We start from the raw sequence: 27,769 nt of genomic DNA on the forward strand, positions 1-27,769 counted from the left end.
ACTGTAGCTGGGTCTCACTTGACTGATAGCTGACACTCAGGATCTCTGGGGAAAAGGAGTCTCTTAGACCCAGCAAGGAAGAAGAGTTCTGCTGTTTATTTTTGACCAAGTCCCCACGGAGTTCCCTCGCTGAGCATGCTGAAGGAAGAATGAAACCACCTGCGATGCCTTCTCCTGCTGCGTCAGGGAGGGGAGACACTGGGTCTGGGCGGGTGGGTGGCTGCAGGGTGCCAGTGTTGGTTGTGCCATCCTGCGCCCAACAGCTCTGTTTCCTTGTACAACCTTTCATAGTTTTCCATTGGTTGTCTTTTGTATTATCTTCAGAGCTTACAGTTGTGCATAGCAGAGAGGAGCAGAAAGAAGTGGGTCTATGTCATCATGTCACAAACAAAAGTCACCACCATCATAGTTTAATTCATCATATTTCAATTTATTGGACACCATCATATAATAAAGCATTTCACTCCCTGGTAACACTGATTTATAGTAAATGTATGATCTGATTTCAAAAGTTTCTGAGGTAGTTTGAATTAGGTACAGGGAACAAAATGGTATAGACACACTTTTCCTTGCTCCTGCTTTCTAACACAAATAAGTGGCTCAGTGGATGGAGCGTTGGTCTGCAGACTGATGGGTCCTGAGGTTTAATCCTGGTCAAGGGCATATACCTTAGTTGCAGGCTCCTCCCCAGACCCAGCCTTGGTCAGGGCTCATGCAGGAGGCAACCAATTGATGTGTTTCTCTCACATCGATGTTTCTCTCTGTCTTTCTCTATCTCTTTCACTCTCTCTAAAAATCAATGGAAAAATATCCTCAGTTGAGGATTTTTTTAAATTAAACTTAAATGGTTCAAATGCTCCAAATAAAAAACATAGGGTAGCTGAATGGATAAGAAAATAAGACCCATATATATGTTGTCTTCAAGAGACACACCTCAAAAGGAAAGATACTCCACACCTCTGCCTCCTCAGTCCTTCATCCTGCTCACACTCCTCCCTCTGCCTGGACATCTTCTGCATTCCCGCCCTCTCTCCCATCCACCCTCCCACCTGTCAACATTCTAAACTGCCCTTTATGGCTTAGCTCAAAGCATGACTCACGTAGGCCCTTCATGACCCCCTGCCCAGGACGGCTGCTCTGTGAGTTCCATGGGGCCTTTTGTATACTTCTATATCCATCATGTTGCCCTGTAGTATCAGGTTCAATGTGTGTCCATCTCTGCTATTAAGCGACCAGAGAAAAGGGCCCATGTCTTACCTATGTTGGTGGCTCCACCTCAGCAGCTGTGCACACATAGGCACCTTCTACAAAAGGTGACATGTAGTTTGTTATAATTTATTGTCCAAACTAGAGCCACTTTGAGAGTGAAGGGGGCACTCTTAACCCTACCAGACTGCTGTACCAATTTTTCGGTAATTTCCGAATCTGCCACTATACCGTTGGACCTAATTTTCGGTACTTTGCTTAGACCTATTTTCTACAATGTCTCCAAGTTCCATCTTATTCTAACCACTTGTTTGCATGTAACTAACATTTTCTATATCATGTTGATTTTTTTCTCTTTAGTACTCAGGAGCCCGGGTACAGGGGACAGTTAGGCTCGGGGCCTCAGGTCTGGCAGGGTTAATAATTATGCTGGGCTGCAAGTAAAGCTAAGCATGTCCCTGGCTGCTGGGTCACATGTGGTCTATTTATGGCAAATGCAGGTTCAGGAGGTGGTTTCTGAATTAAGAGACCATGCTTACAGTCACCAGTGGACATGTGAAAGGGTGAAGGAGGGCACCTTTCCTGGAGCTGGTATTGCTGGGGTGGTTCCCCTGAGCAGGGAGTCCCTGGGGTATGTCTGAGGGAAGGAACAGGATTCAGGAGGGTCCAGTTAGACAGAGGGAAGAAGGAAGGACATCATGGAAGGATAGGATGATGGAAGCAGACAGCACCACATTTGGTCTAGTCAGAGAGAGATTTTAGGGCTGAAACTGATGGCTTCTATTGATAGAAATAGGCAGCAGCATGCTGGGAGCGTAGCAGGAAGAAACAGCACTAGCACCAGGTGTGTGCATAGAGGGCTGTGGTCTTTATAGCAGAAGATCAGTGAGGCCAGCACCTGTGCATTTTGGTTATGTTTAGAGAGAGGTGAGGCTGAGGAGAGGAAGGCCACAGGGGATCCATGGAAATAATATCGATGTAAGGTGACAGGAATTTAAAGGAAATATCGGTAACCAAAATGAGTCAGTCAGAACTGAAAAGGTAGAGTTGACAGCACTGTGTGACCCAAGGGAGCTGGCCTAGTTTGGGGGCAGCACTCTGTACCATCTACCTGTCGGTACCAGGCACTGAGATGTGGAAGCAAGAGGCAGAGATTATTTGGACAGAGCTGATAAGTTTAGATTGTTACACACCGAGGACGAGGCGCCGGTGTGCCATCTGAATAGAAGTGTCCAACAGACTGTAAGAGAGAAAGCCCAGGGCCGGGAGGGCCGAGACTGGGGAGAATCATTTAGAGGAGCCATCCATGGGGGCGAGCAATAGGTGAGCGATAACAGGATGAGATGTCTGGTGGCCAATCAGAAGAAAAGCCATTGGTTGTCATGGGTTGGACATGGGTAAAACGCCTGCACTGAGTGGCTGATAGAGAGACAAGGAGACCCAGAAAAGAGGCACAAGAGGCCAGGATCCGGTGACTGAGATAAGGAGTAAGATGAAAAACAGCTAAGGAAGTGAATTTCTCTGGCCCATTATATTAGTAGACACTGATTCTCTGCCCATGTCAAAGGCATGCTGGTGTGTCTTTCCATCCTGGAAGAGGATAAATGGCAGATAAGCCAAAAAGCCACTTAGAGTCAACGAAAATATGAATGGTTCTAATATTAATAAAGCTGTGACTGATGAACAAAATCCTTAAAGGATAGAAACCAACCTGTGATACCTTTTTTCATACAGAAGGTAGCAATACTGAGCATACGAGAAAGAACTTTTCTTAATACAGATTCCATCATAATTGTACCTAAAAAAATAAAGGTTGTCTTTAAAGATTATGTCAAACCACTGACATGCGTTATCATTGACTCAGTGTATGAGGGCAAGCTAATGGACACTCAGCCTGTCGAGCTCTGCTAGGTAGACGATTTCATACCATTTCAAGCCCATGAGCTGTGAAGCGGGCTTGTGAATGTTCTTCTCTGCTTTTCCAGTTTAGGGTCCTCTGATCTTAGGGATGCAACAGGGAAAGCCTCCTGCTGCTGCGGGGCCTTAACCTCTGGAAAGCGCATGAAGCCCACCAAGGCGCCCCCTGGGGCGGGGCTCTGGCTCTCAGCAGGCCCGCCAGGAAGCTGCTCTCTGTGGCCCGGGCTGCTCTGTGGAGCCGAGCCTACAGCAGCACCACCAGGCCCCTAACTCAACACAGTTTTTCCAAATGGACCACGGCTAAGTGTTGTTTGGCAAACTCTTCCACTGTCTCCCACGCCTTTCCTAGCATGGCTTCCATTTCTTCCCACGGATTTCCTGGTCTCTACTGATTTTTCTTAATAAATAAAAACTGTAAAATAATAATAACTGAGTGACAATCATAACAACATGTACCATGGAACACTGTGATTTCTTGTGGCGTTAAAAATAGAGAGTGGGTACCTAGTTTCCTAAGTATAATTCAAATCCACTAATTTAGCTCAAACAGTAATGAATGCAGTTCTGTTATTCTGTGTGTGTAATTATTTAAATATTTCAACAATTGTCCTGGGCAGACACAGAGCATAAATATTTCAACAATTGGACATTTACATATCCAAATATTTAAGGTTTAAGACACAAAGATATATTGTGACTTTTGTGTCTGAACAAAATTCCTGAAAAACTGACATTGATACTTGGTTCTAGAATTACCTGTGTTATTCTAGGCACTAGGGTTCCCATTTGAATTATGGGAACTCTCTGATAAGAGTTGATATTTATAGTTTGTTTAGTTTTATATTATTTTGGTCAACTTATTTTGTGATCCCCTCCACCACCACCCCCAATGTTTGTTTCCAACATTTAAAAGAAAACCAAATGGATAACCCTCCCTGGCACTTCCTCTCCTGCCCAGCCCCTGGGCCAAGACCAGGAAAAAGCAAGTGCAGGAGCTGAAAGGACAAGGATGATTAAAAGAAACAGAAATGAAACTTCCGCTGTCTCCTCTCACGCTGTTTAAATTATATTTCCTCTTTTCCGGTGATAAAGAAAATGTGTGTAAATAAAATTTGAAAAAAGATGAGAAGTATAAAGAAGAAAACATAACACTTGAAGGAAACTACCATTTAAACTTAAATGCAGTCCCTTCCAGTCTTTTACCAAAGTCTCGCAGGCCTGTATTCTATGGGGTAACGTGAAGTAGTTCACATCACACAACTAGCATGTCTGCGTTCTTGCTTTCCACTGTCTTCCCTGCACATTGAGCAATAAATATCTGCCTCCATCATTATGAATTCTCTGAAAACAGGAATTTTAATAGCTGCATTATAGTGCATCATGTGAGTGTCCCATATTTCGCCTTCTGAAAGGGCACCTATGTGCTGTATCCCCATACAAAACCATTTCTGGTTGGGGGTGCTTAATTTTACTCAGTCCTTACCATTACCCACTTTCCTTGTGTGCACCGGGTGCCTTCAGACAATAGACATATCTATACTGATAAAAGCCTAGGTGGCCCTAGCATGCGATGTTATCACAAGATGGCCACCACAAGATGGCCATGCACACAGTGGAGGTGAGGCCTGGGGGTCCTGCTGCTCCACACAGCATGGAGGAGGTGGGTCCTTGTGTCTCTGCTGCCTTGCACAGACGAGGTGGGTCACAGCAGGGGAGAGCAGTTGTGGGAGATCAGGCTGGCAGGGGAGGCCATTTGGGGGTGATTGGGCTGGCAGGGGAGTGGTTAGGGGGCAATCAGGCAGGCAGGCAGGTGAGCAGTTAGGAGCCAGTGGTCCCGAATTGTAAGGGTGATGTCCCAGATTGCAGAGGGTACAGGCCACGCTGAGGGACATCCCCCCCCCCCCAATACAGAGATAGTTTTCAAATAAAGCTAATGAGTGTAATGCATTCAGCTGAGAATGGAGAATGTAGTTATCATTCACCAGAGCATTAAAGAGGGCAGATTTACAATTTATAACATTACAATGGAAGTGTATGTTCAATTTTCGTCTGAAGAGCCCCTGAAATCATTGGGCTCTTAACCAATAGCTATGGAGACTTTCAAACTCATTGGAGAGATTCCAAATGGCTGTCACATGTTAAGGTTTTCCTGGGTCTGCATTCACCTCTGAGCGTCTGGCTCCTGCTCCAGGTGAAATGGGTGGGAACATCCCACCGGCTCCCCGCAGAGCATATCTCTGCCATTTCTGGGTCTGAGATCCTGGGTTTGGAGCCTCCGAAGACATGGCCTTCCTGTGGAGATTGCTTCCCACGCCACAAGCTTCCTTTTCTCTTTCGCACGGGTCACACGAAAGGCTGCCACGTGTGGTGTAACACAGAGTATTTTTAAAATACATTAAAGCAGCATTTATTAAAATAGTACAAAATCAATTTTCATTTCATTAAAAATTACTCACGTGAGCATTGTTACTGAATATGCCTCAAATACATGATCTTAAATTCAGTTTTTATACTTGATTTTAATGGAAGTTATACTTAGAAAAAAATCACAAAAACATATAAATCCAAATGAAAGAGCAACCAGTATGATCTGCAGAGGGACTGAAAATGTGGGGAATGGGAAGAAATTCTCATCTCAGGATCCTGTAAACTGTTACTTGTAGAGTCGCAAGTTTGAACTCTTGTTCCATTAAAAGCAAGGTTTTCTGGAAGTGATGGAAAACTAAACCAAACAAAAAATGAAATGTGATTTCTCCTTTTCTGCAAAGAAAGAGTAGGAATTAAATGTCACTTTATTAGCGCTGTCACAGAACCTCTAAAGGCACTTTCCAAATAACGACAGTATGTAAATTGATAAATCACACCCTGCTTCATTTAATAATGTTTCAGGAGAATGGGCAAAGGCACGCTAAAGCAATCACTGTGTTTATGTAAATACCATTTTAAGGGTTTTTATGAGTGTGGAGGCATCTTTTAAAAGCAGGTTGTTTGTTTTTTAATGTTTTATTGATTTTTTTATAGAAAGAGGAAAGGAGAGGGATAGAGAGAAACATTGATGAGAGAGAAACATCATTGATTGGCTGCCTCCTGCATTCTACCCCCCCACCCCCACCCCGGGATCAAGCTTGCAACCTGGGCGTGCACCCTGACCAGGAATCTAACCAGTGACCTCTTGATTCCTGGGTCAATGCTCAACCACTGAGCTATACCAGCCAGGCAAAAGCAGTTTTTAAATAGTAACTTTTGGTGTGGTTCATATCCTTCTTTGGTAAAAACATTCCCAAACTGATGCAAAGCAATGTTCCCCACTGTTCTGAGAAAATTATCTCATGATGTCATTCCTACCATGAAATGATTTTCACTAAAGCATCCCCAAACCAAATATGTGTTTGAAACAATTTCTGACAGCAGCTAAAGAATGAGTGTGGGCCCTTTTCTGCTGATTAGTAGTTGGAATTCCTTGGCAGAGAGAGGCCACAAACATCTGTCTATATGCTCTGTGGCAGTACAAAAGTAGATATATCCCAATAGATGCTCAAAGATAAAGTAAAGCATGTTTTATGAAAAGAATAATGTCTTTACCTAGGTTAAAACCACTAATATTAAAGCCCCAACAAGCCAGTTCATGGCACACAGCTGTCCAGGTTGTCTTTTTCAAATATAATTCTCATATGTCATCACTGTGCATAGCCTAGGTTCTTCCCAGTGCCTCACACCCACACCTACGTGAGCTAAGCAATCTAGCTTGTACTTCTTCCACTTGCCTCAGCTCCCTGGCCAGACCCTCAATGTGGCAACACATTTTAGAACCTAGTAGAGGAAGCAGAAGAGACAAGAGAAACTTAGGTGAGAGGCCACGGAGCTCCGGTGGGGAGAGTTGGAGAGGGGAGATGCCTGATCTCCTTGAGCTCCCACGTGGCGTGGCTGTCCCTCCACATGGAGAGCAGCTACAGCGTTTGGACAGGCTCGAGCCTCAGAATAACGAGAGGGTACAGTCCTCTCGTGGCAAAGCAATGTGCAAGTCCTAGCTTGGAGGGCAAAGTCCTTATGGTCTGAACCTGTGGTCCCAGGAGGCTAAGTGTTATAAGTTGCAGGAGGTACAGTGAGTGCTGCCAAAACAAAGCTTTATAGAGTCCAGGTGCATGTAATTGAGTAGATTTGAAACCCACAAGAACATTATAAACATCTTGACCATGCCCTTACTTTACCTTAGGGGTGTCGAACTCAATCAGAGAAGGGGCCAAAATCTAAAATCCAGCCTAAATCGCGGGCCGAATGGTTTACTGAACAGTCATAAACTGACAATGTCATAAACTGACAGCAGAGTACAGTGATGACAGCGCGGTGTGGGCCACATTGCAAGGCCTGGCTGGCTGGATTTGGCCCTCGGGCCTTGTGTTTGACACATGTGCTTTACCTCGTGGATTCTGGCTATAAAAGAAAGACGGCTTGCAGGCTGTGGCACTGTCTCTCCACCGGAGAGCAGCATCTCACCTAGCCCCAGCTTTATTCTCTTGTCTGTCTTCTTTAATCTTTCACCATCACCCTCTCTGCCCCCTGCACCTCAAGTATACTCCTGGCCGTGCTAAGCACTGTGCACCTACAGAAGTTGAGTTCTGTGAGATTCCTCTATGTGCTTCAACAAACCTTCTACTGGAGCTAGTTTGAGCAGATTTTTTTTTCTTGATAACAAACTAATGGCCCGGTGCACAAAATTTGTACACATTAAAAGGAAATTAATTAGAGGAAATATGTTAATATCGCTATTTGCCTTTTCTTTATAATAGAAAAGTCAGGATGAAAGAAAATTAGTAAAATATATATGAAAATCTCCCTCCTGTCAAAGTCTGGGGTGCACTATGGGACCCAAATTCAAGTCCCTGCCCACCCACACGTGCCTTAAAATCACACCAAACTGAAACCCAGCTGGCCACACACCCATTGGAAGAGACCCAGACCTGGCCAGCCCCACCCCCATCAAGCCTTGCAGGGGCAGGTGATATGGCCTCAGGTCCCCCATTCAGGCGCCAGGGCAGAGGTGTGGCCTCAGGTCCCCCGTCAAGCCCTGCCAGGGCAGGGAGCATGGCCTCAGGTCCCTGCTGATTGGTCATTACAGCATCATGGTGTGATGACCATTTGCATACTAACCTTTTATTATTATGACTAGCGGCCCAGTACACAAAACTCATGCATGGGGATTGGAGGAGGGGTGTCCCTCAGCCCAGCCTGCACCCTCTCCAATCTGAGACCCCTCTGGGGATGTCCGACTACCAATTTAGACCCAATCTAAATGGGCAGGCTGGCTCCAAACTGCTCGCCTGCCTGCCTTCCTGATTGCCCCTAACTGCTTCTGCCTGCCAGCCTGATTACTCTTAACCATTCCCATGCCAGCCTGATTGATATCTAACTGCTCCCCTGCCAGCCTGTTTGCCCCCAACTTCCCTCCTCTGCCAGTCTAGTCACCCCTAACTGCCCTCCCTTGCAGGCCTAGTCCCTCCCAACAACCCTCTCCTGCTGGACATCTTGTGGTGGCCATCTTGTGTCCACATGGGGGCAGTCATCTTTGACCACATGGGGGCAGCCATCGTGTGTGCTGGAGTGATGATCAGTCTGCATATTACTCTTTTATTAGATAAGATAGAGATCTAGTGCATGGGTGGGAGCCTGCTGGTTTTCCCTGAAGGGTGTCCCGGATCAGGGTGGGGGTTCCCTTGGGGAGTGAGGTGGCCTGAGAGAGGGGCCTGTGGTGGTTTGAACCTAGTAGAGGAACCCAAATGGAGGCCTTGGTATCTGGAATTTATTTACCTTCTATAATTGAAACTTTGTAACCTGAAGTGGAGCCAAGCCTTCTGCTTGATCTGTGGCTGCCGCCATTTCTGTTTGGATTTGTTTACCTTCTACAAATAAAACTTTATAGCCTTGAGTGGAGGCCTAGACCAGCTAGTACAGGCGGAAAGCTTGGCTTCCGCCATTGCCTGGGAAACCCAAGCCTCCCTCTTGCTCTTTGTGGCTGTAGCCATCTTGGTTGAGTTTATTTGCATACTCACTCTGATTGGCTTGTGGGCATGGCTTGTTAGTGTAGTGGAGTAATGGATAATTTGCATATTACTCTTTTATTATATAGGATAAATGTGTTTCTAATACTTGTCATTTATCTTCTCAGTGAGGATTCTGGAAGAAGCAGGTTGCTCCCACACCAACATAGAAGTAACTGTTTAGAGGTATGCTGGTGATCCATGGCTAAGCAGAAAGAGGGCTGTATTTGAGCCTTCATTCGACAAATATTTAGGAAGCACTTACATGAGCCATATGCATACAAAGGGTTGGGCAAACATCAGTAAGGACACGTTGCAATGTTACCTGTCCCTTCTCCTGCCGTCACCCACAGCAAAGACAGAGGAATGAAAATAGGCATACCCCAAAAGATTCTGCAAAATAGAACACATTAGATTGTGATTGAAGGTTTAGCTAGGGACCTTGTCAGAACAGTCACGTAGCTCTGGGCCACAAGGTGGGCCTCTTGGCAGGGAACATGGGGTGGGGGAGACACAGCCAGACCTCAGGGGCCCAAAGAGCCACCAAGAAGGTTGACTAAACCACCAGAGGGAATGGCATGATGAGGACAAGGACATTGCCTTTGAGTGCCAAGGCCAGGGAAGATATCCGTCTAGGTGGGGTTGGCTCGGAACAGTGCCAGTTTATACCTGTTGCCCTTGTGCATGTGTTTCTGGCTCTCCTGTGCGTTCTTCAGAGTGCCCTGGTTTAACCCATGACTTCTGTGGGCCTTCTACACCGCAAGCCACCCCTATTCCCATGTGGCCTGGGGCTCTCTTTGGGGAAGACAGGAGGAAAATGAAAGAGATAAATGCCTTTACCTAGGGAGACTGGGCATGATCTCAGATGACTGATTCAACTATTACATTGGGCTAACTCCACTAGATCAGACTAAAATTTAAATGTTTCTCCCTGGTACCCAGCCCATGCAGAAGGGAGTAGTACCCCTCAGGGTCTTACACATGGATTTGTGTTTAATAGAATTGTTTGCCTCATTAACATGGAGAAAAGGGAGACTAATGAGACTTGAAGTGACCTTGTCCCCAAGTCAGACAGCCAGTTAAGTCGCAGAGCACAGAGGGCCTGCGTTAACCATTCTGCCAGAGATGTCTGAGTGGCAGTTTCCTTGCTTGTGAAATGGGGCACTAAAGCAGCTACTGCTGAGTGAGACTGTGAGGCAGAAAGTCAGTAAGCTCTTGGCCCAGTGCCTGGCACATAGTAAGTGTTCAATATGCTTCTGAGTGTTGTCTGTTTTTTAACTTTCCTTGAAAAGAAATCGTGAAAGTAATTTCAGTTATTTCAAAACTTTTGGAGTAATGATAATATTATGGCTATGTTTTTAGAGAATTCTTATCCACTTTAGAGACACACAGCCAAATATTAACAGGTGAAATGAGATGTCTGAGGCCTTCTTCAAAGTTGGTAGGGAGGGGGAGAGGAAAGAGAGAGTAGGATAGACGAAATAAAGTTGGCAGGTACTGGGGATCGCCAAGCTGGGTGTCTGTCTCAGGGAATCATTTACTCCACTCCCCAACTTTGTGTGTGTTTTAAATTGTCCATAATAAAAAGCATATATACGTACGTGTGTGTGTGTGTGTGTGTGTGTGTGTGTGTGTGTGTGTGTGTGATTTTTGAAACTTTATTCTGGGGGTGATGCATAAAAAATATGTATACAAACATAGACAAACACTAGTTTCAGATCTGCCTAAAAACCTTCTTAAACATGTAGACTACCCAAAGTATGATACTAACAGTGTAATTAGGACTAGTGTTTTATCAATATGGCATTATTCGTTTTCTGCTTTGGTGTTCGGCAGAACATTGTTGCAACTTGTGTCCTGAAAAAGAAAAGGTTTCTATTTGGAAACTTTCAAATACTAGATCTTTGTCTTGATGAGTCACATGTATATCCTCATGTTAAAGGATCTGAGTGGGCCTGCAGTAAAAAAGCCTGTTGAGCTCCATGTAAGTTGATGTTGCAAAGTTTAATTGTCTACAGAATCTCACCCCTCCCACTTGTTTGCCTTTTTGTCTATTTTTGCATAACATTGCTCATCGCTGATAAGCAGCTTGAAGGATACTGGATTCCATGGAAAACACTGGCATGGGATATACACCCTAGAATAAATCAGATCTCATGGGCTGTCCTGGGACTGTCAGGTGCTGTTAAACAAAATGGTCCTAGGGATTTGACTGAAAGGAAGCTTAGTGTCCTTGTCTTGTGCTTCCTTTGTCCACGTCTCTCTTCCTTCCTTCTTAATGGTCCAACCGCCAATGGCCACATCCTGGAGAAGAGAGGTGTGGCCTCATGCACACATCTCACTCGTCTCTCCAGGGGAGAACATCCGTGACTCTGCATGGACAGGAGGCTCCAGAAGCATTTCTGTTCCTTGGAGATGGGGTGAAGCTCCCGCTCGCCCCTCCACACAGCTGCACACAGCTAGGGCTTCTCCGGTGGGCAGTATTTCTGTCAGTGCTTGGCTTTCTGCAAGGAGTGGTATCACGTGAAGTTAAAAATGCATGCAGCCCAGTTAGCATGGCTCAGTGGTTGGGTGTGGAGCTGGGAGCCAGAAGGTCGCTGTTCAATTCCCGGTCAGGGCACACGCCTAGGTTGCACTCGGTCCCCTGTGGGGCCGTGCAGGAGGAAGCCAAAGAATGTTTCTCTCTCATTATTGATGCTTCTATCTCTCTCCTTTCCTTTCTAAAATCAATAATCATATATTTAAAAATAAAATTTTTAAAAAATAGAAAAGGCACATGCAGTCATGTTGTATACATGTAGCATTCTGATAGGACGTCATACATCATCTCTGATCTCTCTCTTGAACTCATGGTTTTGCTGTGTATTGTAAAGCACTATGAAAATTGAGTAGGCTGATCAATTTAGGATTTCTTTGCTCTGGCAGTTTTCTTAAAGAACAAAATGAGTGTGATCATAACTACTAAGGAAATACACTGAGAGTCATAGAATGTTAATTCACAGACTTAATTTTTCTCTTATCCTCACCCAAGGATATACATTGGAGAGAGAGAGAGAGAGAGAGAGAGAGAGAGAGAGAGAGAGAGAGAGAGAGAGAGAGAGAGAGAACCATGTTTGGTGTACAGGACAAGGCTCCAACCAACTGAGCCATCCATCCAGGGCCACAGACTCTTCCTTCCTTCCTTCCTTCCTTCTTTCCTTCCTTCCTTCCTTCCTTCCTTCTTTCTTTCTTTCTTTCTTTCTTTCTTTCTTTCTTTCTTTCTTTCTTTCTTTCTTTCCTTCTTCTTCTCCTTCTTTTCCTCCTTCTCCTTCTTCTTCTCCTCCTTCTTCTTCTCCTTCTCCTTCTTTCCTTCTTCTCCTTCTCCTCTTTCTCTTCATCCTCCTCCTCATCATCATTGTCCTCTTGTTTTTGTTTATCCTCACCTGAGGATATTTTTTCCCATTGATTTTTTTTTTAGAGACAGTGGAAGAGTGGGGGATAGACAGAGAGAGACAAAAGCATCGACATGAGAAGCACACATTGATTGGTTGGTTGCCTCTCGTTCAGGCTGACCAGGGCTGGGGACTGAGCTTGAAACCTATATAAATATGTGCTCTTGACTGGAATCAAACCCAAGACTCTCAGTCCTCAGGCTGACACTCTAACCACTGAGCAAACCAGCTAGGGCCAGACCCACCTTTTTACTTACCTGTCCACCACACAATTAGCACTTCCCCTCCCACACCTTCTGCAGCCAGCCCAAGGCCTGTTTGCACCTCTTCCTCCTTCAGGCAGGATTTCCTGTCAGCAGCCCCCAGGGTGTCCAGATCCGGAAGTGCTCCTCTTCCCTCCCTTTATCTTCTTTATTCTTCTTTTCTTTCCATCCGTTATGTGGAGGGCTGGGACAAGTTATTAACCTTGTGGTAATGACGAGGAAGATTCTGATAAGAATAATAATACTAATGCTAATACAGTGTTCCTTAACATAGTTGGTTTTACCATTGTATCACATTTGCTCCTAAAATTCAACAACACTTTTGTGCCTCTCCACCTATGGAGTAGATATTTTTATTGTTTTTCAGGTAAGGAAACTGAGTCCTTAGATAAACTAAGCAGTTTGTTTAAGATCATACAGTTTTCATTTTGTTGCAGCTAAATCTGTGACCTGCCTAAATTTTATTGTCACATTTTCGTTGTACTCTGGATCCTCAGCTTACCAAAAAATGCCTGCAGTGACATGGCCCCACTCTGGAGGGTTTCTTCTCTCCTTCACAGCTGTAGACCTACAGTTTCAAATATTCATTAAGACTTGAACATCTGCTTCTCTAGCCTCATCACTCACATCCTGAAGCACAGACCTTGCACTTTCCTGAGGAGCTGTGTGCTTGCATGCCTCAGTGCCTTTGCACAAGCTCCTCTGACTGCTGGAATCTGTAGACTTCTGCTGGCTGACTACTGTCCAGCCTACTTCACATCAACCTCCCCTGTGCCGGAAGCCTTTCCAGACTCCCTTCTTCAATCCAAACCCCTTACTTTGGGGGTTCCCAGTCTCTTCTATACAAGCTTGGGCTCAACTCCATCCTAGCATTGCTCACAGTCTGTGTGCTTGGCTGTCCTTTCTTTATTAAATAAGCCCCTTCCTTAAGGCAGGGACTGACCAGCATGGTGCTAGACAGATGCTGGTAGGTGCTAAAAAGATGTTTTTTAATCACTCTACTAATGAGAAATTTTCTCCAAGAAGAGATGATAGAAACTGGAATTTGTGTTTCTTAAAAGAACCATGTCTTGCATAATCATTTCTATTTCATAAGATCAGGTGGTGTTTTTGTTTGGACCCATCCGAGGACCCATCACTTGAACTTCCTGACTTTGTTGCCTTTGCCACATCAGATACAGCTCACCATAGAGAGCCTGCTGCACTTGATTTCCTCTGTAAGGAAGAAAAACAAAACAAAACAAAAGTCTCAATTTATCAGAAAACCCAGCACAGGAAAGCTTAAACAATGGCTCCCAAACTCAGCTCTCAGTTCCTCAAATCCAACAAAGGCAACTCTTCTTCCTGGAGAAGCAGCTTTGCCAGAATGAGAGGAACAATCACAACGCAGGAGGACGGACCAGTGACTTGCCAACCTGCGAGTTGGTCGGGGGAGGAGGGACCCTTTAGTTTTGAGGGTGAGATGGACAATAGCAGCTTTGGACAGTACATATGTTTAACAACACACCAAGAATAGTAATTTTAAATCTTGCTACTTTGCTGAATTCATTTATTAGATCAATTTCTGTGGAGTGTTTAGGGTTTTCTATGTATAATATCACATCATCTGTGAATAATGGCAGTTTTACTTCCTCCTTCCCAATTCGGGTGCCTTTTATTCCGTCTCATCTGACTGCTGTGGCTAAGACTTCTAGCACTATGGTGAATAAGGGTGGTGAAAGTGGGCATCCCTTCTTGTTCTTGATCTTAAGGGATACAAGGGCATGGGTTTATTTCTGGGCTCTCTGTTCCCTTCCATTAATCTATATGCCTGTTCTTATGCTGGTACCCAGCTCTTTTATTTCAATAGCTTTGTAGGATAGTTTTATATCAAGTATACCTCCAACTTGTTCTTCTTTCTCAAGATTGCTGATGCTATTTGGGGTCTTTTGTAGTTTCATGTAAATTTTTGAAATATTTATTCTAGATCTGTGAAATACACCATTGATATTTTAATAGGAATTGCATTGAATCTATAGATTGCTTGGGTCATATGTACATTTTAATGATGTTGATTATTCCAATTCATGAACATGGTGTATGCTTCCACTTATTTGTATCTTCCTTAATTTCCTTTTTCAATGTCCTATAGTTTTCTAAGTATAGGTCTTTTACCTCCTTGGTTAAATTTATTCATAAGAACCTTTTTTTGTTGTTGTTGTTTCAGTAGTAAGTGGGGTTGTTTTCTTAATTTCTCTTTCTGATAGTTTATCATTGAAGTAAATTCATGCCTTATGCTCAATTAATATTTGACAAAGGAGGCAAGAGCATACAATGGAGTAAACTCACATGAGGAAATCATTAAATGTTCGGGAGGGAGCTGGGAGCCCACTGAGTCCTAAATGGTTGATAGATGGTGAAAGAGCAATCATGTCTCTGTTCTCATCTTGTACCTTCCTCTGATAAGCGCTGAAGATGGATGCCTGCTTTTGTATGATTTAATAGAGACCTCCTACCATGATGTCTGTTGCTAGTTGAACACCCTCTGATTTCATGATAAATTTTTAAAAAATTTTATCTCTTATTTTTATTTCTTTTAGATTAATTTAGTATTTTTAGCATTCTATTGTTATTCTCTAATATTTGGGGAGCAACATCCTATGTCTATTTTTTAAAATTACTTTAGAAATTATAACATAAATATTTAACTTCTCAAAGCCTAAGTTAATTAATACAGTTAACTTACCCCCAGACAATAGAAGAATCTTAAAAATACTTAACTCCATTTAGGTTTCTACATACTTATATAAATGTTGTAACTTAATTTATTTCTATCTTTTCACCACTTTCCAGCAATATTAGTTTGTGTAATACAAGCAATATGTCTGGTTTAGCCATATGTTCTTCATTTTCTTTTGCATTTTGTGTTGTTCCTTCTTTTATCACAGTATTCCTATCTGGCATTACTTTCCTTCTACCTATAGATTATCCTTTAGAATTATCATTATTGAATATTTGCTCTTGGAAAACTCTCTCAGATTTTCTTACTAAAAATATCTCTATTTCACTTTCCTTCCAGAAAGGTGTTTACACTGGTTTTAAAACCTTTTTGACACTTACTGCCCTCAGCATTTTGAAGGTATTATTCCATGGTCTTCTAGTTTCTGTCACTGATGTTGAATAGCTAGTTGCAAATCCATTCTTTCTTTGAAGGCAATATGTCTTTTTTCTCTACCTTCTTTTAATTTCCCTTTGATTTTAGTGTTCATCAGGTTCACTGGGATGGGTTTAGTAATGGATTTCTTATACCTTATTTTGCTTGGGATTTGTTTGATTTCCCAAATCTATGGATTAGCGTTTCCCATTGGTTGAGAAATTTTTTTTTAGCCATTATCTCTTTAAATATTGCTTCTATCTCATTCTCCTTCTCTCCTTTTGGAAATCCGAGTAAATGGATGTTAGACTTTTTCTCTCTTTCCAAGTCTTTAAATATTTCTTCATATATTTTTTTTCTCTTTTAATTTGATGATTGAGATTCTTAATATCAGTCATCTTATATTTCATCTTATATTTCAAGTTCTATTTGGTTAATATTCAAATCTGTTATATCACATATTATAGTTTCTTATTTTCCTCAGATATATGTTTTGTAGTTTTTATTAGCTTTTCTTTTTTAAAAATACACAAGTATTTGTTTTACATTGTCAGGTAATTATCATAAGTCTTTGCAATTCAGTTTTTCCAATTTACTATTTTACCTGTTCTCACTCATGGGGTGCATTACTTTGCACTTTTGTTTGCTTTGGCTATGTGTTGGCCACTGTCCTTCAAAAAGAATCTTTGGAGATTTATCGACAGGTTAAGCTGCTTTCTTCCAGAGAGAATTTGTGTATATTTTTCCAGTATTTTTTGAACACTGCTAGTCCATGAGAAGTTTAAACTAACCTCAACACTTGAGTGTTATTGACCCACCAGGTGGAAGTGGTTATGGACTGCAAATCAACAAAAGGGCTGACTTGTGGTTATGACATTAGGGAAATTTTTATTTGCAATATTCTGCTCAATATTGATTCAATTTCCCCTAGGTCCTTTGTGGATATTCTTTATTGATTTCAGAGAGGAAGGGAGAGGAAGGGAAATAGAAACATCAATGATGAGAGAAGATCCACAACCTAGGCATTCAAACCCATAACCCATGCATTCGAATCCAGGAATCGAACCCAGGACCCTTCAGTCCACATGCCGACACTCTATCCTCTGAGCCAAACTAGCTGGGGCAGGAATATCCTTTTTTGATCCCAGCTTTATGGAGGAAGGATTTCCGGTAAGACCAGCTCCACCTTGGCCATGCCCTAGGTATTGGTTTTCCTCCCACTCTCTCAGGAGACCAGAAAAACACAAGCTCAATTTTGACCAGATTGGCAGATGCACCTAGGACAGATTGGAACTTCACTTGACTGTTTAGGTTTCCATTTAGATGTTTGGCTTGGTAATTCCTTGTTATTGTGTCAGATCTTTGATGTTATTAATATAGTGAAAATGAACTTGAGAAAAGTGGGCTCAAGTTCAAGTTTAGGGCTGAAACAATCTCAACCCATTCTCAAACTTTAACTGGGTAAGAAGCCTGGCTCCTGGCAGAGGGCCAGGCGTGGAACGCGAGCCTCGTGGGCTGGGGCTGTGGGATGAACCAGACGCCGCTACGGCGCTCGATGCCATCACCGTCAGACCTCACAGGGTCTGGATAAAATGAGTGTGTTGAAAAGTATATTAAAATATTTCACATATTATCACATATTTTTCATTGCTTTTAGCAGGAGTATTAGTCTGAGTAACCTAAACCACCATATTCTTAAAAGTAGAAGTCTATTATTTTTGTAAGACTGATTCTTACCCATTAAGACATATTCAGGCTTTGATTCCCCAAATATTTCCTTATCCTACTAGCCCTTCTCTTGTAACCCCAAACCTGTCCGCCTGGGTATGCTGCCATCTTATCACACCACATTGTTTTTTAATTTTTTTTTTACTGCGAAATTTAATGTACTACATAAGTACAAAAACAGAAGTTGGCAAAATTTTTGTAAGGGGTAAAATAGTGTATTTTAGGCTTTGTGGTTGTTAGGATCTATTGTACTAACTTTGGCCTCTCCTGTCTAGATATGTTTTACGAAATATATTGTTATAAGTTTTTTCATAGCTTGAAACATACAGCTTACACCTGCAGAATTTAAGATACGCTCCCCAGCCCACTCAGGCACTCCCTTCCGCCTGGCTGAGCTGTGTGCTATCTTCCAAAGACGTCCTGTGGTTCAGGCAGCCCTGCCCAGCCACCCACCCCCCCCCCCCCCGACCCTATAAGAGAACATAGCCACCCCTCGGGGCTGACACCAACACACTGGTCTCAGCCTGTGGTGAGGAAATGCAATAAATTTCTTAGATTCTCACTAGTCTCTGGGCCTGGCTCCCATTGGAGCGGACATAAGAGTGGTCATATGGTCTCTGTCACAACCTTTCAACTCTGCCATTACAGTGCAGCCCTAAGCAATATGTAAATAATGAGCTTGGCTGTATGCCAATAAAGCTTTATTTACTAAAACAGTGGCAAACAGGATTTAGTCCATAGACCATAGTTTGCTGACTCTATAGTAACTTATACTAATTAATAAGCATTCTGAGTTAAGAAATGGATATTGCAATTTTCTGTCCCTTCTCAATCACAATCATTATGCTGACTTCTAGGATAATCCCATCTTTGCTTTTCTTTAGTCTGACCCAGTAATGCTGCTAAACTTGGTTTTTAGTTCTAATACTTCCTCTAGATGGTTTTGTATTTTCTATGATGAAATTACAGTATATCAATTAAGGATAATGATAGCTTTTGTTTCTTCATTTACTGCCTTTATATATTTATTTCCTGCCTGACATCACTGTTACCTCAGTCCAATCCTATATAATAAAAGACTAATATGCAAATAAACCAAACAGCAGAATGACTGGTTGCTATGATGCACTGACCACCAGGAGGCAGACGCTCAATGCAGGAGCTGCCCCCTGGTGGTCAGTGCGCTCCCACAGTGGGAGCACCACTCAGCTGGAAGCTCATGGCTGGTGAGCACAGCAGAGGTGGCAGGAGCCTCACCCATCTCCACATCAGATATTCCCAGAGGGCTTCCGGACTATGAGAGGGTGCAGGCTGAGTCGAGGGACCCCCTGGATGCATGAATTTCATGCACCAAGCCTCTAATATTGAATAAAAGAGGTGATAGCAAGAACCTTTATTTTGTCCCCATCTCAAAGAAGAAGCTTTTGGTTTAAAACAGATAACACATCAGATTATAGAAGTTTCTTCCTATACATAACTTGCTAAAAAATTTTTTTATCATGAGCTAATGCAATTTATCAAATACTTTTTCTACATTTATTGATATAATTATATGATGTTTCTTTTTTAAAACTGGTTAATGTAGCAAATTATGATTGTTATTCTTAGAATAAACCCAGGGTCAGATAGCAAAATACCTATGCAAGAAATACCTAAGCCAAGCAAATGAAAAAAAAATTTTTTTAATTAAATTCTGAGCCAAACGAAGAAAGCATGGGCTGTAACATAATAGGTAGGAACATTCATTATCCTTCAGCTTTCAATAAACATGGTTTTGTTGGTTATGATTTTTTTTTAATGCTACGTATCATTGTTTCAATAGTGCTTATGTGATAAATAAAATGGTTAAGGTAAATGCAATAGCTAAGGAAAGTGCTCATTGATGCCAGGCTACACATAATTGATTTTATGACTCACTTTGGACCCACTGGTGACCATGTGGCCTAACAGAGCATGAACTTCGGAGTTGATTAAACCAGGGTTCAGAATTTAGTGCCCAGGCTGGCCACTGAGAAAGCCGTTGAGTAGAAGTGAGTCAGTGGCCACTGTGTGGTTATGAGCAAACTTCTGAACATGGTGAGCTTCATTCCCTGGCCTGCAATGGGGATGAGACTAGCTTCTCTTTGCAGCTGCTTGGGAAGGTGAAATGATCTAAGAGTCAGCCGAGTCTGGCAGAGCAGGTGCTCACTGAGCAGTGTCCAGTCTTGTCCTCCCCTCCAGTGAGCTCATCGATGACCTGGACAGGCTATTGCCATCCTCGTGAAAGGTAGCACAACACCTTCCAGACACAGGCATTTAAATGTTCGTGTTTAATCTTGGAAGTGAAAGAAAAGGCCCCCAGAGCCTCTTCTTTTGGGGCCAGGGTCCCTAGCCTTCAAACTGATTTCTATTCTCCACATTCCTTCTCCAGCCAGAAGGCACTCTGCCTCCAATTATGCCCATTAATTATTTTTATCTGTGTAACTTAAACAAATTTTTTAATCAAATAACTAATTAATTATTCTAAATATAGTGGCATCATTCTTTGCAATGGGCTAAATGCTTCCTTGTCAGCTCCTAGTGCTTTTAATATGCTAATATATGTAGAGAAACATATATTACTTAATATTTTCCAAAATAAAAATGGCTACCTTCCTCCTCTTAGAAAGATTAAGCCTATTCTCTGTCTTTAGTAAATTGAAGCCATTCGATTTCCCAGGGGTGATGTGGAAGAGCTGTTTTAGTCACATAAATAGGGATGCCAGATTCTGACAGGTGAGATCAAAGATAAGATCCCAGATGAATTGAAAAGGGTTCTATTAGATTTCATGTCTGCTGACATCACTGAATGATGCTGACACAGACATCCAATGTCATGATTCCTGCAGAGCAGCCCCACGGATGGGCAGACTGACTCACTCTACTCAAAGGCCTCAGTTTCCCTGCCTGCCTGCTCTCTTTAAGCATAGCCACAGACACAGACAGCAGTGTGGTGATGGCCTGAGGGAAGGAGGGCATGTTGGGGAGGAGATAGGCAAAGTGTGTGTGTAGGGGGGGCGGGGGGGAGAGTGGGCGGCATCTGTAATAGTGTAAGCCATAAAAATAAGGTAAGTAAAAAATAAAAAGCCTTTCAGGGCTTGGCCCTTCAGTGGCAAATATCTGTCGGTTCCCTTTGACCTAAAGTATCACAAAGAAGGAAGGAGGGTTATCAGAATGATCTGGAAGGAGGTTGGCTACAGGGCACTGAAGTCCCAATGGGATGCCAAGGACAGAAACATCGACTCACAGCTGATGAGAACATTGGCTCACAACATACTGGTTGACATCAATATGTTATCAGATGTCAAAAGAGTTAACTATGGGCCCTAACTGGTTTGGCTCAGTGGATAGAGCATCGGCCTGCAGACTCAAGGGTCCCATGTTTGATTCCAGTCAAGGACATGTACCTTAGTTTCGGGCACATACCCAGTGGGGAGTGTGCAGGAGGCAGCTGATCAATGTTTCTAACTCTCTGTCCCTCTCCCTTCCTCTCTGTAAAAAATCAATAAAATATATATATTTTTTAAAAGAGTTAATTACGGAACATTTGGAAATGAGTACTCAGATGGACTGAATATCATATAGGAAAATGAGATAATTTTATGGGTTTTTACAAAATTTATGTCAAAGTATAATGTTTAAAATTTTAGAAACATGACTTTCATACAAATATAGAAGGTTTATTTAGCACATTAGTGAGAGACTCAGCAGGACAGTAAGGCTGTTTTAAAAAAGAATTCAGTAACTTAGTCAGGAAAGACATGATGAGATGACTTTGCTGAGTGTGCTAATTTACAAAGACTAACAAGATCCCCCAGCCTGGGGGCTTAAACAACAGCACTTATTTCCTCTCAATGCTGGGGTGAGAAGTCAGAGGTCAAGGCGTTGTTAACCATTTCAGTTGGATATTTTACAAATATTTCCCTCTGCCTTTCCTTTAACTAATTAATTAGCTTGGTGAACTTTTGCCATGTGCAAGTCCTACATTTTAAGGTGTCCCTTTGAAAATGTAATTTGTGATCCTAATATCAAGATAAAATATTTTATACATATTCGCAGCTTATATTAAAAAAAATAATATCTTAGGTGGTAGGACTAATATTTATATTCTGGATATTGTGGAAATTGGGTAATTATTAAGCAGTAACAAATAAGTATGTAAGAAAAAATTAATTACATAGTAATAACTAATGGCACAATGAGAAAAAAAAATGACCTTAGCAGAGAAACAAAAGCCTGAATAGCTTCTAGCCGAGTCTTCAGAGGAGATCTGCATGTGACGCAATGGGTAATGGAAGTCACAGTTATTTACAGCCTGGGTTTTCCCACAGGTGTAGTTGATTTTCAAGAAGTTGAATTCCCTGGGGAAAAAAATGAAAAGGTCTGGAAAATAAGATAATTTTGTTTTAAAATGCATGAAGCTGAATCTCGTTGATGTTGTAGCATGGTTGGAAAGTGCCGGGAACTGAGATCCAGCTTTAGAATTATCTTATGTCATGAAGTGAAATAAAAAATGTAAAAGGAGACTTTCAGCAACTTCACGCTCTTTTCCAGGAGATCAGTTACGACCAGAGGCCGCAGCTGTGACCAGAAATCGTCTGGTTCCCCGTCACGGGAGGAGAAAACAAGGAGCACTCCGAGGCACACACCCACGTCCGCAGCCTCAGCTGTAACAGACCAGCTCCCTGCCTGTGGGAGCGTGTGAAACGGAGTGTGTGCAGTCTCTTTAAAGCGCACCCCTCCTGCAGGGGTGAAATGTATGCTGCTGCTCTTGCCAGGTTGCCCAGAGCCTGTGAACGTTCTGCAGGCAGCTCCTGTCCGTCCCACCAAACCTCCTCCGAAGTCCTGGCCAGCCTGGCTTGCCTGCCCTGAGAGCCACACCAGAAGGCCTCGGATGGCCTCGGCTTTCTCCCTTTTTCGTCCACTGCCTTATCCAGATGGGGGGAGATGGCATTCCTTCTTCCCAGGAGTGTTCCCGACCCCCCCCCCAACCCCCACCCCCGTGGAAAAGCTCTCGCTGCGCTTCCACAGGAAGGGCTTGCACCGCTGCTCTGTGCTGCCCGGGACATGACAGGTGCTCACAACGTTTTCCTGGGTGAGATGAAACCCGAGTGCCAGCCGCCCATGTGACTCTATGGCCCAGATGAGTCTCACTGCTGTTAGCACTGCTGCTCCTTGGTCCTCTCCATTTCCATCATTGTTATGACAACTCTTCTGCCCAGGACTCACCAGGACCTTTGCGGCTGTTAGTACCGGCCTGCACATTCTAGACTGCACCTCAGGCCTGAATTAGTCTCTGTAAACTCAGAGGCCACTGTGCTCACTTTTTATTTCCAAACTAAGGAGCCACATACGATGCCAGGCATTTGTGACCTTTGGAAAAATATTTCTGTAAGACATTCTCATGCATCTCATGAGTGGCAAAATAAGACATATATGCTTTTTTTTAAAAAAATAATTCTTCTTTTCAGTCTATTTGCAGAGGTAGCTTTCCTATTATTTTACAAGGTGCATTTTAAATACTTCTGTGCTAGGTACACTGAAACAATGTTACTTGAGGTAAGTTTGAAAACAAGCTGGTGGAGCCCGGAGACTAACCTCCTCTGAAGAAAACGCGTTAGCTCAGCCTCAGAACCAGCCATTGCCGGTGCCGTCGGTGGGCAGTCGCAGTGACAGGAACTGGCTAGAGGGCCGGGATGCGAGATCATGGCCCAGCTCATGCCTGGGTCCGGAGGCAGGGACTGATGCCAGCACCATTTTATTCCAGAGCGCTCCCACAGGGCCCGGGAAGCGGCGTGCTGTTTTTGAGATGTACACAAGCTCCCTTCAAAGGCTCTTCTGTGCTCATGGTCTTGGAGATGAGCAAGACTGCTCAGTAGGCAGCAAAAGGGTTTCCTGGCTTCAGGCTCAGGCTAAGTATCTGGGAAGAATATCAAGAACAAGAATAGATTTTCATTAATGCAAATTAAAATCACAATGAGATATAACCTCATGCCTTTCAGATGGTTATTATCAAAAAGTCAATAGTGGAAGGGGGCAGAAACAGAATGTTGGGGAACCAGCTAGATTTGTAAGGAATATCAATCAGGCTCTGCTAACCGTGACTGTTTGATTCTGATTAAGAAGGCACATTGCCCCCGGCTGGAGCTGCCCTGGAGATGCAGCCCTTCCTCCCGTTTGGAGCTGCCTGTCCTCATGGAAAGATGAGCAAAGATTTGTTACAGGAACCGCATCGCCAGCCCTTTGAGGGTCCCCGCCCTTTCTGCACACCTGCAGGCCTTGCAGACCTCCAGCCTGCTCACCTGCTGATTCTGGCACTCCCTTCAGCTGTTTCCCGGTAACCCCAGCCTGCATGTCACCAAGCCCTTTGAGGACCCCTTGTCCTTTTCACATCTGTAAACTGCCCTTTGCTATACAAGCAGCTGGCTTATGGGGAGGGGGAGGGGCAGAGCAGATGTTTGTGGATGGCCTGCTGCTCTCCCATGCTGCCGGCAGGATTGGAATAAATGCTCATATATGACTCAACCCTGCCTCTGCTTAATTGGCTCGCGTAGTGACAGGTAGCACGAAGCCTTGTTTGTCCGGTTACAATAGATCACAAGTGTTGGTGAGGATGTGCAGAAAAGAAAATCCTTATACACCATTGTTAGGATTGTATATTGGTGCATTTACTATGGAAAACAGTATAGAGGCTGTCAACAACTTAAAAATAAAATTACCATACTACCCAGCAATTCCACTTATGGGTATGTAACTGAAGAAATTCAAAACACTAATTAGGAAAGATATATGCACCCCTATGTTCAATTTAGCATCATTTACAATAGCCAAGATATGGAAGCAACCCACATGCCCATCAATAAATAAGTGAATACAGAGTGGTAACATATGTTCAGTGGAATACTACTCAGCAATAAAGAAGAATGAAATCTCACTATTTGCAACAACATAGATGGACCTAGAGGGTATTATGCTGCGTGAAACACTAAGAGACAAATTCCATATGATTTCCTGTTTATTTGGTAGTTTCCCATATATATCTCTGTAGAGAGAGCAGAGGGTAGATTAGGGCTTGTGAAGGTCTGGGGTCAGGGAATGGGGAGGGACTGATGATGGGTAGGGAATTCTACTATTAAAAATATTTGTGCTGAAACCGGTTTGGCTCAGTGGATAGAGTGTCGGCCTGCGAACTGAAAGGTCCCGGGTTCGATTCTGGTCACGGGCATGTACCTTGGTTGCAAGCACATCCCCAGTAGGGGTTGTGCAAGAGGCAGCTGATCGATGATTCTCTCTCTCATTGATATTTCTAACTCTCCTATCCCTCTCTCTTCCTCTCTGTAAAAAAATCAATAAAACATATTTTTTTAAAAAAATATTTGTAACCAGATAGAGGTGGTTATTGCATAATATTGTGAATGTGCTAAATGCCAATGAATACACTTTAAAATTAATTAAAATTGTACATTTATGTTTTATCTTCTTACAGTAAGAAATTTAAGTCACTGATGGTTTAAATCGTCAGCATTTAACGTAAACCATATAACACTGTGATGGGCCGCTGTGATGGGCACCTGCCCAAGTTTGATTTTGAATAAAAAGAAACAGCCCTTCTTTCTTTTTTTTTTTTTAAGTTACAAAATTTTTATTAAACATTTCTTACATATCGATATATGTTTTTTAAATGCACTTTTTTAAAAAATATATTTTATTGATCTTTCACAGAGAGGAAGAGAGAGGGACAGAGAGCCCTTCTTTTGAACACTGGCCATAAGCACTGAGAGCGTCTCATCAGGTGAGGAAATGGGACCACGTAGAGTCTGGTGGCAAAAGCAGGCACCACACACTGTAAGGGCTGGTGGGGAGGACACGGTTCAGGGTGGGTTCCCAGGTCAGGGCATCAGGATCTCCAGAGGAACCTACTAGACATGAGCTCTCTCAGGCCCACCGCACACCCTAAGTTTAGGCTTGGAGGTTGGGTTGGCAAAGTGAGCTTTAACAGCCCTACAGGTGACCGTGACGCACACTCAAGTCTGAGAGCCACTGGCATCACCGGAGGAAGGCCAGCTTGGCTAACAAGGAATGTAGCCAGCCCTGCGCTGGCCCATTTGCCAGGACCAGGTCTCCGCCCCTTTTGGAAGCAGGCCACCACCCTCGTCCCTTCTCCCTTTTCTCTCTTCCTCCCATGGGCCCTTTTTCTCCCAAACTCTCCTCCTACCTCTCTGCCTCCTTTCAATCTGAGGAAAAGGCTTCACATTCCCTTTTCTTGTTGCCTTTCATTTCCTTCCTTCTACTCTACCCCCAAACAGACCGGAAGGAGTCTCTCTTCTCCCAGCTGAATCTTCGCACCCTCCCAGGAGCCAGCAGGACACCGGCCAGGTCCGTCCTTCTAAGGCAACCAGGCAGCCTCGGGGCCAGCCTGACGCAGGGCACTGACCCTGCAGACAGTCCTTCACCAGCCTCCCTTCAGAGGACCTCAACTAGCCACTCACTGTTCTCTCCAGCAATATGAGGCGAAGCCGTTATAATCCTTATATCCTTTTTAAAATTTTTTTTTAATTTTTTTTTTTTTTTTTTTTTTTTTTTTTTACCATTCTCTGGAGATCTATTGAGATTTGCTTCTTGGCAATGTTGTTAGTTTGGCTCAACTCCTATATAATATAAGCCTAATATGCAAATGAGCCAAACAGTGGGATGACCAGCGGAATGACTGGTCACTATTATGTGCACTGACCATCAGAGGGCAGACACTCAACGCAGGAGCCATCCTCAATATTTGTTATTGTTTAAAGTATTACCTATATTAGTACATATATCTCCTTTTTTTCCCCATAGACCTTCCCCCAGCCTCCCATACCCCTTGTCACATGCCCTCATCCCACCCCCCCAAGTGTCTTGAATCCATTCTTTTTTTTTTTTTTTTAATTTTTTTTTTTTTCAATTACAGTTGACATATTATACAGTGGAACCTAGGGCTCGAACTTAATTCATTGCAGAAGTCTATTTGAGAAGTTATTTGTTCTGAAACTGAACCATTTTCCCTTAGAAATAATGTAATGGAATTAATCCATCCCAGGCCCCCAAATGATCCCGTGTTCACCCTCCCCATGCACAGCACGTGTCTAATGCGCTGTTTACTATAAACACACACTTCTTCTCTGACATACACCGAACCGCCTTCCGCTGAGCTTAAAGGAACCACGCCCCGCACTGGCCCAGGTGTCCGTCAGGCAGCCTGGGGCATCTTCGCTTGTTCACGGGGCACTGCCCGGAAATGCTGCCACGGCTAACGGCTCTTCCTTCACCAAATCAGCCAGTTTTCCCAGCTCTCCGTGCCTGAGCTCACTGCTGCTTTCACACCCTAGCAACAGTAGCACACTTGATGTCTCTTTATGTTTTAAAGATTTCACCAGCAACGATAGTATTCTCTTCTGTGTTGCTTGAAAGACCCTTTAAGTCATGCTGAGGTGTCAGCATGAAAGGGTTGCCAGGATGAAAACCAAAGTTTGGCTTGACAACAAGACATTTTTTCTGTGAACAACTTGGTCGAGAATGAAATTGTTCAAGATGGTAGATTTTCAAGGAACAGATTTGACTGTATTAGTTTCAGGTGTACAGATCAATGACTAAATATTATATAACTTACTTAGTAATTAGCCCAATAAATCTAGTACCCACCTGACAATATGCATAGTTATTATAATTTATGCAAGAGTGGTCCTTCCTTCCCCCAGCTGCTGGCACCGCTTCCCTCTGGCATCTGGTGCCCGGGTTCTTGTTTCCGCATTAAGAAGAGTTCAGTGATCTAGAGAAAGGCTGTGTGTAACTTAAGAGTCCGGAAAGAAAAGATAATTTTCAAAGGCATTTGGGGTCAGAGACCCTGGCTAAAGAAACTAAGTTCTCCTTGACTCAGGACCCCTTGCTTTTTATTAACACAAAGTGTCCTAAGGCAAGGTGGAGATAAACACTTCAAAGGGTAGGTACAGAAGCATTGTCAGATTGGGGAATTGACTGCAGCTATTCAGGTGTTTGGTCAACAGG

General features: G+C 43.2%; 1 protein-coding gene across 1 annotated transcript in view; it reads right to left on the reverse strand.

The window, feature by feature from the left end:
- RFX8 (regulatory factor X8) overlaps nucleotides 1-5,587 on the reverse strand; it is a gene marked incomplete at both ends in the record, with an annotated part of 56,578 nt that extends 50,991 nt beyond the window's left edge. Inside the window, 2 exon segments of the mRNA XM_084900988.1 lie at nucleotides 2,918-3,004; nucleotides 5,580-5,587. Coding sequence (XP_084757114.1) covers nucleotides 2,918-3,004; nucleotides 5,580-5,587 — 95 coding nt within the window.
- Between the last annotated feature and the right edge of the window lie 22,182 nt (nucleotides 5,588-27,769).

Source organism: Pipistrellus hanaki (genome assembly GCF_964339955.1).
Source record: "Pipistrellus hanaki genome assembly, chromosome: 12".
Lineage (NCBI taxonomy): Eukaryota > Metazoa > Chordata > Mammalia > Chiroptera > Vespertilionidae > Pipistrellus > Pipistrellus hanaki.